This window comes from Trichomycterus rosablanca, chromosome 12 (assembly GCF_030014385.1).
Source record: "Trichomycterus rosablanca isolate fTriRos1 chromosome 12, fTriRos1.hap1, whole genome shotgun sequence".
Taxonomy (NCBI): Eukaryota; Metazoa; Chordata; class Actinopteri; order Siluriformes; family Trichomycteridae; genus Trichomycterus; species Trichomycterus rosablanca.
Window position 1 is genome coordinate 38,954,095 of NC_085999.1, and position 12,755 is coordinate 38,966,849.

At 37.6% G+C, this 12,755-nt stretch overlaps 1 protein-coding gene across 1 annotated transcript in view; it reads right to left on the reverse strand.

The window, feature by feature from the left end:
- The window catches only part of stat4 (signal transducer and activator of transcription 4), a 32,445-nt gene extending 23,458 nt beyond the window's left edge, over nt 1-8,987 (reverse strand). Inside the window, exons 1-3 of the mRNA XM_063006407.1 lie at nt 8,898-8,987; nt 8,667-8,798; nt 4,557-4,692 (exon numbers count right to left, since the gene is read on the reverse strand). Of these exons, the coding sequence (XP_062862477.1) occupies nt 4,557-4,692; nt 8,667-8,794 (264 nt within the window). The 5' untranslated portion in view covers nt 8,795-8,798; nt 8,898-8,987. The remainder of the gene's footprint in view (nt 1-4,556; nt 4,693-8,666; nt 8,799-8,897) is intronic.
- Between the last annotated feature and the right edge of the window lie 3,768 nt (nt 8,988-12,755).

Genomic DNA, 12,755 nt, shown 5'->3' on the forward strand with positions numbered 1-12,755 from the left:
CCTACACGTTGCCCTTTCAGTTTGCTGTCTGGTGTGTAGGCTGGTATGACAGCACGACATCCATCTCTCTCAAAAATTACTGCATTGTTCAAAACCCCTGACATTTAAGTCCTCTGAGCTTACGAATATCCAGCGCAAAATCCCCAAATCCACCCACCTGAAAAAAATCACCTTACTGAGTAACACGTAGAGCTCTGGTGTTTCTGATAACCGTGACGGCTGTTATGAGAGCCGGGGTTCAATATGACAATACGGCAGCTTTTTAAAGCGTAGACCACGGGGTCCAAACTTTTTTGGTTTAAGTAGCTTCAGGTCTTACTCACTCACTTTCTTAACCGCTTATCCAATCAGGGTCGCGGGGGGCGCTGGAGCCTATCCCAGCTTTTCAATGGGCGCAAGGCACACAGTAACACCCTGGACGAAGGCACCAGTCCATCACAGGGCAAACACACATACACACACACACACACACATACCCGTTCACCTATACTATACCTAACCTGACTGTTTTAGGACTGCGGGAGGAAATCGAAGACACACAGACACGGGGAGAACATGCAAACTCCGCACAGAAAGGACCGCCCCGCCTGGGGACCGAACCCAGGACCTTCTTGCTGTGAGGCGACAGTGCTACCCACCGTGCCGCCCCGGCTTCAGGTCTGTTATACTATAACAACCAAGGATGGATTGATTCTTGGACAAAAACATCCAGAAATTAAGCTGAAAATGAAGACGGCTACACGTTTACTCATCCTACTGTGCAAAGGTATTGAGGTGCAAATCAAATCTGTATTTATATATATTTATAGTCCGGGTCCTTTCTGTGTGGAGTTTGCATGTTCTCCCTGTGTCTGTGTGGGTTACCTCCCACAGTCCAAAAACATGCAGTCAGTTAAACTGGAGACACTGAATTGCCCTGTAGGTGAATATGTGTGTGTGTGTGTGTGTGTGTGTGTGTATGTGCCCTGCGATAGACTGGCACCATGTTCAGGGTGTTACTGTGTGCCTTGCGCCCATTGAAAAGCTGGGATAGGCTCCAGCTCCCCCACGCAACCCTGATTGGATAAGTGGTTAATCTGAGGGAGGGAGGGTCAAATAGGGTTTAATCGCAACATCAACTCTTACATTTGGGTAGCTGAGCCAGCACAAGTAGGGGAGGAACATGTGTTCATACGTGGTGCGGCTCTCTGTGAAAATCCACAACTGGCTGGTGTACAGAATTTAGATTTCCTGAATCTTTTGATTGCGTTATATGTACTGTATTGGGTAAAAAGATCAAAATTCTGAACACTTGCTTGTTAAAGAACGTTATTTCTAACCTGCTGAATTGTTTTTTATTTGTTAAGGGCGAGTCTCAACCAGTCCTTGCTCATAAAAGACTACACCTTTCCTGAAGGTCAAGCTCTCAGGTAAGATAAAGACCTTTAGAAAGCGACAACATACAAAAAATACGGTCTGAATAATTGATGACGAGGTCGTGTGTCGTCAACCTGAATAATTTCAGATGAGCTAATCCAATCAGTGTCGCGGCTGGGTGCTGGAGCCTATCCCAGCTTTTCAATGGGCGCAAGGCACACAGTTACACCCTGGACGGGGCGCCAGTCCATCGCAGGACGGACACACATAAACACACACACACATTCACCTATAGGGCAATTCGGTGTCTCCAATTAACATGACTGCATGTTTTTAGACTGTGGGAAGAAAACCCATACAGACACGGGGAGAACATGCAAACTCCGCACAGAAAGGACCCGGACCGCCCCGCCTGGGGATCGAACTCGGGACCTTCTTGCTGTGAAAAGACAGTGCTACCCACCGAGCCACCGTGCCGCCCAGCTGGGAAAACAGACCTTTAATAAATAAAAGTACATGCTGTTTATTATAGATCGGGGAGAATTTTCAAGAGTTGTCAAATCAAGTCAAGTTTTATATCACACAGAATTAATAAATTGCTTTTATTTTATTTCCTGTCTGATTAAAAAGGCTAAAGAGTTGTTTTTACATGTATATCTAAGATATTAAGAAGCTCTCTTGCACACTGTCATTGTTTTAGCTACTTAAGAAAAGGAAATGACAGAACACACAGTCCTACTTAACGAACATCCTCCCTGTTGATCTTCCGGGTTCTCGTGAAAAACAGGTGATAGCAGGAAACCACAACGTTTATATTCTGCTGAGACGTGTTTCCACCCAACAGCGCAAAATAGTTTTTAAAAATGACCTTCCAAAGAACGACAGAGGAAATCCGAAGCCTGTGGGTGAACAGGACTTCATTTCTCCATGACACAGAACATGTTCAGCTCTTAGTTCAGTTTCAGTGATGCATTCATTTATACTTTACAATTGTTTATCATGTCAATGTACATGTTTTTATATTAGTTTCAGTTTCCAGTGGGACAACTGAACAGCATTCACACTGAAGCACACGTTCCAGTCCTGACCGTGCCACTGCCCACCACAGCAGAGAGTCTGAAAGCTTAACTGGCCCTGTTTTTTTGAGAGGAGAGGTGGTGGCGTATCTCTCTCCAAAAACAACCCAAGCAACACTGGGAAATCCTAGACTCAGTGGGCGGTAACTGGCAATGACTACAATTTGGGTGGGGGATCCAAAAGCATTGTGGAGCTACTTATTTTAAATACGGAAATATAGACTCACACCCTGTAATATTACTGGAACAGATAAATCATGCTGGCGTCAATAAGAGCCTACAAGTAAAATCCTCCCGTTAACTAGTACAGGTCCTTCTCAAAAAATTAGCATATTGAGATAAAGTTCATTATTTTCCATAATGTAATGATAAAAATTAAACTTTCATATATTTTAGATTCATTGCACACCAACTGAAATATTTCAGGTCTTTTATTGTTTTAATACTGATGATTTTGGCATACAGCTCATGAAAACCCAAAATTCCTATCTCAAAAAATTAGCATATCATGAAAAGGTTCTCTAAACGAGCTATTAACCTAATCATCTGAATCAACGAATTAACTCTAAACACCTGCAAAAGATTCCTGAGGCTTTTAAAAACTCCCAGCCTGGTTCATTACTCAAAACTGCATTCATGGGTAAGACTGCCGACCTGACTGCTGTCCAGAAGGCCATCATTGACACCCTCAAGCAAGAGGGTAAGACACAGAAAGAAATTTCTGAACGAATAGGCTGTTCCCAGAGTGCTGTATCAAGGCACCTCAGTGGGAAGTCTGTGGGAAGGAAAAAGTGTGGCAGAAAACGCTGCACAACGAGAAGAGGTGACCGGACCCTGAGGAAGATTGTGGAGAAGGGCCGATTCCAGACCTTGGGGGACCTGCGGAAGCAGTGGACTGAGTCTGGAGTAGAAACATCCAGAGCCACCGTGCACAGGCGTGTGCAGGAAATGGGCTACAGGTGCCGCATTCCCCAGGTCAAGCCACTTTTGAACCAGAAACAGCGGCAGAAGCGCCTGACCTGGGCTACAGAGAAGCAGCACTGGACTGTTGCTCAGTGGTCCAAAGTACTGTTTTCGGATGAAAGCAAATTTTGCATGTCATTCGGAAATCAAGGTGCCAGAGTCTGGAGGAAGACTGGGGAGAAGGAAATGCCAAAATGCCTGAAGTCCAGTGTCAAGTACCCACAGTCAGTGATGGTCTGGGGTGCCATGTCAGCTGCTGGTGTTGGTCCACTGTGTTTTATCAAGGGCAGGGTCAATGCAGCTAGCTATCAGGAGATTTTGGAGCACTTCATGCTTCCATCTGCTGAAAAGCTTTATGGAGATGAAGATTTCATTTTTCAGCACGACCTGGCACCTGCTCACAGTGCCAAAACCACTGGTGAATGGTTTACTGACCATGGTATTACTGTGCTCAATTGGCCTGCCAACTCTCCTGACCTGAACCCCATAGAGAATCTGTGGGATATTGTGAAGAGAAAGTTGAGAGACACAAGACCCAACACTCTGGATGAGCTTAAGGCCGCTATCGAAGCATCCTGGGCCTCCATAACACCTCAGCAGTGCCACAGGCTGATTGCCTCCATGCCACGCCGCATTGAAGCAGTCATTTCTGCAAAAGGATTCCCGACCAAGTATTGAGTGCATAACTGAACATAATTATTTGAAGGTTGACTTTTTTTAAAAACACTTTTCTTTTATTGGTCGGATGAAATATGCTAATTTTTTGAGATAGGAATTTTGGGTTTTCATGAGCTGTATGCCAAAATCATCAGTATTAAAACAATAAAAGACCTGAAATATTTCAGTTGGTGTGCAATGAATCTAAAATATATGAAAGTTTAATTTTTATCATTACATTATGGAAAATAATGAACTTTATCACAATATGCTAATTTTTTTAGAAGAACCTGTATTAGCACCTTGTTATTTTTTTAATATTAATTTGACCTTTAATTGAGGTAAAACGTTTCTGTTTTTAATCATAAACACAAACCAATGAAGTTTTTTGGACGCAAGTGAAAAGTTGAAGCCACGTTATATGATCGGATGTGACACACATCTGACCCTCCTGACAAACTATCCCTTTAACATACGTTGACAGGATTACGTAAGGTCTCGTACCTGTATCTGATTAAAGATTCTCTTTAGATTGTGTCTGTGCAGGAAGTTCGGCTCCTGACTGCAGTGTCTCTCCAGCTGGATCAGAAAGTTGTTAAAGAGGACAGTCGCCATGGCCTCGTGATTCATGGCTGTTTCCCTGCGGATAAAATATGAATGTTAAAGATTACACACATAAATTATGTCATTTGCTGTGTATATATAGGATTTATAAACTTATTTTTTATGTTTTTACCCTAAACAGTCACAATACTTATTAACACATATTAACCTTCAGCATATTTTAGTAGATAAGAGGTAATCAGACAGAATCCATGAAGGCACCGAAGGAACATGCCAATCAGGGATTAAGTCCAGGTGTCCAGATGCCATGTTGCTGGGCAGTAAGAAGTCATCCATGTGTCATCCGTTTTTATTCTCATTATATGTATTTTTTGTCATTTATTACTTTATCTATTTATTCATTCTCACATATTTACTGTCTGGTATTGGATGTGTTAAATCCTTGCTAGTATTATACTTTGATTTATTTTTTATTTTTTTTGACATTTTAAAACTTTAAAACTACAACACTACATGGGTAAAATAGGTTTATGTTGGGAATACAGGGCACCAATTCATCACGAGGCATCTATGCAGATACAGGGAGACACAAGGCTCAAACTCAGGTCCTCAAGTTCCTTGTTACAGTGCAGCACTCACTCTTACACTGCATCATCGAGCCACCAAGACCTTTTCGATTATTGCTTTAAGGTTTCCTAATTGGCATTATTACCTATTCATGCATCAAATATGAATTCCATTCAGGATTGTTCTTTAAAAACATACTGTTGGCATGGTGGTAAAAATATGCTTGCCCACTACCGCAAGATCCAGGGCTAAAGTCTCAGCAGTGCTAACAACCTGTCACTAACCTACCCATGCCAGGGTTACAGTGTGCACTAGTGATCGACCGATTAATCGGCCGGCCGATTAATCGGGCCGATTTTTGGCATTTTTTAGATAATCGGCATCGGCCGATATATGTGCGCACAAGGCCGATATTTAAACATTGCCTCCGTCAGCTCAGTGACTGTATACAGTCATTGGTCTGGCTGTTGTTAGAGCGCCCCGTGTGTCCATTTTGCCAATCTCCAGGCAGACATCAGTGAATGCACAAGAACGAGAATTTTTTGTGAGATTGGGACCATTTATGAGAAGAAAAGGAACAGGCTCACTGGAGAAAATGCAGAGAAACTTTGTTTCCTGCATTACAACTTGCTGCTTTTAGACTGGGACTACTAAAAAAGAGAGGCTGAGAAAACATTCAGTGAGGATATTGCCATTTTATTTCAAGACTGGAAACTGTTTCCTACAATTTGCTGCTCTTGACTTGGACAGGGTTTACAACCTTTTTTTTTCCCAAATATTTCACTTTAACTTCATTATTTTTTATTCACAAATATTTTTGTTAATATTTTATTCATATTTTGATTACTTATCTAAATGCTCAAACACAATGCACACACAGTTTGGTGCTTAAATAATGGCTCCTTAAAAGAAGTTCTTCTATGTGCAACTGTCTTCACTAAGCATGTTTGTTCATTCTTAAAAACAAAAAGATACTGCTATCTGCTTGTGTATGTTAAGTGCACTGAAACCTTTGAAATAATTTGTATTTTATTTAAAGTTTTTATTTTTTTTATTAAATTTTTTGAACGGCCAAAAGAGCAAACAAGAATATACAGTGATAAATAAATGTTTATTTAAGATCATTAATTCTGTTTTGTTGTATTATTATTATTATTATTATTATTATTATTATTATTATTATTGTATTTTTTAGTTGTAAAAAAATGGTATTATCGGCTTTATATATCGGCCATCGGCCACTTCTTTCGTCTAAATATCGGTATCGGCATCGGCCATTAAAAAACCCATATCGGTCGATCACTAGTGTGCACTCCATGAGATCTCCAAAAATGTCAATAGAATGATATTCTGTTCGATATCAAGTGTATGTTAGATTATACAGTAGGATTTTTTAACCTCCATGCCATGTCATCAATCCCAAAACACATAATAGGCATAATAGTGGCATTATTATACCTAAATAAAACACTATTGTAAGGTTGAACATAGACATTTTGTGATCTTAATGGCTCGGTAAAAGAGGACACTGTGGTATCCCGATACTTCAAAGGGAATATGAGGTAAACCTGATATCTTTACACCATTCTAAGAGGGGTTAGGTTAACCTATGTAGGTAAGTAAAATGTATTTATATAGCACTTTTCACAGATAAGAATCACAAAGTGCTTTCCAAAAACATTACATAACATACAATATAGACACATCTACATAATATCACACAACATAAAATACAATAAAAACACCTAATAAAACAAACAGCAGCAGAACCCAGTGCCAGGTACATCATTCAAATGCCTGCTTGAAAAGATATGTCTTTATGTGTACTGTTATGAACAAGAGAGAGTAAATGATCGCTTGTTCTAACGACACTGTTTTGTATTATGATGTCACAGTGTTTCATACATTATTTTTACGTCATCCTACGTCGTCCTCCTATTGGTGTATCGCACTTCACACTGAGATTTTCATCCAAACTTTGAAACAGTCCCAGTTCTGCCTTAGATAGCAGCAGTGCAACCAAAAATCTTTAATGATGAGTGATTTTTAGAATCAGGCCGGTTATCCTGCAGTGTATCATTAGTTTAACTTCTGTGGAATATACGCTTAGACATAACCTTCTAAAACATAACCTTAGTTATTCAGAATGTTATATTACTGTATTATATTACAACTTATAACACAAGATCAGACTGATTATCGTACATGTAAGGCTGACTTAACTACCTATAATATTTTTTACATTTTGGCATTTAGCAGAGTGTACAATCTAAGCAATTGAGGGTTAAGGGTCTTGCTCAAGGGCCCAACAGTGACAATCTGGCAGTGGTGGGGCTTGAACCGGTAGCCTTCTGATTACTAGTCTAGTACCTCAACCACTAGGATACAAATGGAACATTAGCTTAACTCTCTGGAACATCAACTCAATGATCTGAAACTTTAAAACCTGTCTGGAACATACTATCTATAATGACTTTAACAACTGGAACATTAGCATAGCTATCTGGAACACTGGTTTATCTATCAGGGCTTTAAGTTGATCTTAAACTGATTTGCAGTTTTAACTTAACTTGATGGAATACTGACTTAGTTTAATCACTTGAAACATTAGTTTAGCTATCTGAAATCTTAACTTAATTGTTTAAAACGTTAGTTTATCTGCAAGAAATATTAGCTTAACCTAAAACTTCTCTGGAACGTTAAATGTGTTTGCTATCTGGAGCATTAGCTTTGCTTTCTGTAACATTAACAATGCAGCTCCAAACATTAGCACAGCATATCTTAAAAATCCTAACTAAATATTAGAACCATTATCTTAGCTTAGAGCAAACAAGCTTATATTTAAATAAAACATTTAAATATATTTGATATTAGATTTAATTGTTTTAGGGCGATTAATCTGGGTTGCCATATCATTCAAATCTGAGTCAAAAACTGAACATACACGTAAATTTTATTGTGTAATAAAAATCATAACCACTTTACTATGCAAATAAGTGGAAGTTTTAGGTCTGGTACGATTCTATAAAATGTGTTTCCCTTAACGACAAAGACAAAAAGACAAACATCATGGAGCAAACCTATTTAGTTTAGCTGTATCTTAAATTACATTAAAATAATAAGAGTACATACAACCTTTCAGAGGTGTGCTCTATATTTACAAGTATTATTAATAAAAAGTATTTATCAATAAGTATTTTAAGTATTAATACTTCAAAAAAACAAATATAATAATACATTTGTATGTTAGAACCTTTTAGTTTAAGAGTGAAAAACAATTATACAGTATTTCCCATCAATGGAACATAATAATAAACTATGTTTATAATATGTAAAATATTATAAGGTTTCTATTCACCTATACAAACAAATATTACCCATATAGTGTTGAGAATTTTACATTAAACTACAAATACAAAAGTTAAGATCTCCAGAGTTGGAATAAATAATAACATGTCTATAATAAAGTCACAAAGCTCATACCAGTCCTGACTCTCGATCCAGCTCGCCAGCACCTGTCTCAGTTCCATCGGAAATTTATCATCATAAAAATAATCCACCTGCTCCAGGAACTTTATATCCAACTGCTGGATCTGCTTCCATTGACTCATCCTGCTGTTAGGAATAATAAACATTATTATTATTAATTATTATTTATTACAGATAATCAGGATTATTGCATGGGTAATGTGAGAAATCAGAGCAGAATCTTACCTGTCTCAGGAATTATCAACAGTTAATTCCAGTGTTTAAACAATCCTGTCTTAAATCAGTCCTGTCCTACACCACAGCAGTAATGCTGTAGATCTCAGGTTCTGTCTCATAAACTCACCCAACACTCCACCTTCACTTCTAACTGACACCCCGGTTACACTTTCACTATTAGTGTCAACAGGGTTGCCAGATTGAGAAACTTCCTCCCATTAGAAGTTGACATTGTTCATTTACATTTTCAGCATTTAGCAGACGCTTTTATTCAAAGCTACTTACACAATGAGCTGAACACGATGAGCAATTGAGGGTTAAGGGCCTTGCTCAGGGACCCAACAGTGGCAACTTGGTGGTGGTGGGGCTTGAACCGGCAACCTTCTGTTTACTAGTCCAGTACCTTAACCACTGAGCTATCACTGGCCCTATCACTTGTTTGCTCTGTTCAGAATGGAGTTACTGAATTTAAGGTTTGTGAGTTTGGGTTTAGGAGAAAGGACACTATTTAAACTCCTCCCAGACTTCTAATGATTGATTGGTCTATATATTTTACCCATTATTCCTTTATTTCCTCCTTGATGGATCTTTGCATCCACCTCTTAGTCCTATCCATTCCCTCCACAGCTCTTCAAGTTCCTCCTTTCCTAAATAAAAAAGGTATGTGTGTGTGTGTGTGTGTGTGTGTGTTGGTGGGGGATGCAGTTTGGTGCCCAACATTCTCAGAATTCCTTACAGTCCCAAAACCACTTCTTAGTTTCCTTTACTGTCCCAAAATCACTCATCATCCACTATAGTTGAAGGTGTGGCTTGCACTCATAAATAAACATTAAATAAATAATCAACATAAAAAATTATGGTTTACTATGTAATTCATTCTAGACCTCACATCTGAGAGTTTGGACGCCCAGGGCTTTAGACGAAGTATAGAAATGCAATTCCAAGTGCAGGGAACCGGCATCAGCTGGCGTCACTGAGTTTTGGGAGTCTCGTGTTTGGAACCTCACTGTATGAGCAAGAGGAGATGTGATGACCCTTTTTCCAGAGCCATCCCCAAATAGTGGAACCACATCGGGCACGGGCTGTGCCAGTTGATGGTGGTGGGCCAGAGCTCATCTCAAATGGACTGAAACTGAACACTGGAAATCATTTTTTTGTACTCTTGCCAATTAAATAAAGGATTAAAATAATTAATAAATAACAGATTCTTGTTTTTATTGAATTTTTATTGTAATGCTATTGTACAATAAATGCAAATTAAGATAAAACCTTCCAAACTGGCAACAATAATCTAGCGTGTCTAGCAGGGTAACAATATTATTAGTAATTAGGCAATAACATGTTTGGAATGTGTTATGTATACTGGAATGTATCACAAATCTCAAGTATTTGTGTTAAAGGTGGAATGACTTTGCAGCACCATCTACAGTACTGCACTAATAAAAGCTCTAACATGTGTCTGCCAAGTTCCTGCAGTTATGTTAGCTATTTACAGTATATATACAGTATATATACTATATGGTCCATCTTAGCCCACACGCATTACTCAGGAACCTAGAATCAGGAAATGAACAGGTTAAACTTTAAGGAAGTGTTAAAGGTGTTATTTCACCAACAAGGAAATGTCTGCTCTGAAAAGGGGAATTTATATTGATATGGTCTGAAGATTGTCGTACTTTTTACGTTATATTTCATCTTCATTAAAGTAAAAGCTCTTGCAAATGAAACACAAGTTTAAATATGTTAGGATCAGAATCACCAAGTACACAGTAAATACAAGGAATAAGATATATATTTATATATTATACTGTATATTTATATATTATGTGTATAGGTCTTGGGTGGATAAGAGGCTACACCCAGTTGTTGTTTTAAGTTGTTCCTGGTGTGATGTCAGTTGTATATATGATCCACTTTGGCCTATAAGCTTTACTCATAAAGCTAGAATGAGGAAATATACAGATTAAGTGTAAGAAATATAAATATATATATATATTTATTTAATTACTGCATGTACAGAAAAAGCAAATCCAGCCATTGTTGTATTACCAGACAAAAATAATCAGCTAACAGCAAATAAATAGTGTTCAATAACCAAACTAAACTGTCTGATGATTCAATAGTTTGTTATTGGTTTATTTACTAGTTAATATAAAACAAATAATTATTTATATTTTGTGACTTCGTGAATTAGTAGCTGACAGAACTTAATAAAATATTTTAATATTATTATATAAATTAATATTAAATAAAATTATTATTATTATTATTGTTATTATTATTATTACATTAAATTATTATTATTTTAAAAGAAGAGGAAGACTTTTGGATAACAATAGTCATTCTATTTCATTTTCAAGTTTCATCACCGGTTTATCCTGGTCAGGGTTGAGGTGGGACCTGCTGTCTCGAAATCACTGGGTAAAATGCAGTAACACACCCCAGGGCGGTAAATCACTGAGGATTTAAACCCTGAAAGTCATTAGTAGAGGGCTAGACAATAATAATAATAATAATAATAATAATAATAATAATAATAATAATAATAATAATGATAATAATAATAATAATAATAATAATAATAATAATAATAATAATAATGATAATAATAATAATAATAATAATAATGATAATAATAATAATAATAATAATAATAATAATAATAATGATAATAATAATAATAATAATAATAATAATAATAATAATAATAATGAGCATAGTTGTACATGAAAGGATTAATGTAGGACGCTGTGCACGGTTATGTAACAGCGCCATCTAAAGGTCAATATAGCAGTTAGCTGTTGTAACAACGAGAAGCTGTTCTCATTATTAAAAGTAATAAAATATCCAATTTCCAGAAAAATTAAGACATTTTGTAAGCTGCAATAAAAACGAGTCAAGTCAAATTTATTTGTATAACCAATGAACGTGGTCTTAAAGTGACCAAAAACTCCCCTAATATCACAAAAACCTTGAGAGGAACCAGACTCAGGGCCTCCATCCTCTTTCAGTGGCCTACATGATCATTTGGATAAATTAAAATGAGAATAGATAAACAGATACTACAACCCCAAATCATAAAAAGTTGGGACAGTATGGAAAATACAAATAAAAAAACACTTTTTTCAAAACATTTACTTTGACTTTTATTTGATTGCAGACAGGATGAACCTGAGATATTTCATGTTTTTTCTGACTACTTTCTGACTACTGGAAAGCCAGGAATGAATATTTCCTCTGACCCAACACACCCCAGCCACTTCCTGTTCCAGCCACTGCCTGGGAAGAGGTACCGGACCATCCGAGCCAGAACCACCAGACTTCAGAACAGTTTCTATCAACGAGCAGTTAAACTGGTCACTCCTGCAGTTCCAACCAGAACATAACATACACAATTCTGACACCTTCTCCTTGCACTTGCACTTTAACTGGACTTTGTTTACTTAAACCTAAGCTGCTAATTCACTACCTCAGACCTGTCTATGCACCTATGCACCTTTTTTTTTTTCTTTTTTTACCTCCCCCATCCCTTCTCCCCCATCATCTTTGCACTATTGTCTTACATTAAACATTAAAACCACCTCCTTGTTTCTACACTCACTGTCCATTTTATCAGCTCCACTTACCATATAAAAGCACTTTATAGCTCTACAATTACTGACTGTATTCCATCTGTTTCTCTACATACTTTTTAACCTGCTTTTACCCTGTTCTTCAATGGTCAGGACCACCACAGAGCAGGTATTATTTAGGTGGTGGATGATTCTCAGCACTGCAGTGACACTGACATGGTGGTGGTGTGTTAGTGTGTGTTGTGCTGGTATGAGTGGATCAGACACAGCAGCGCTGCTGGAGTTTTTAAACACC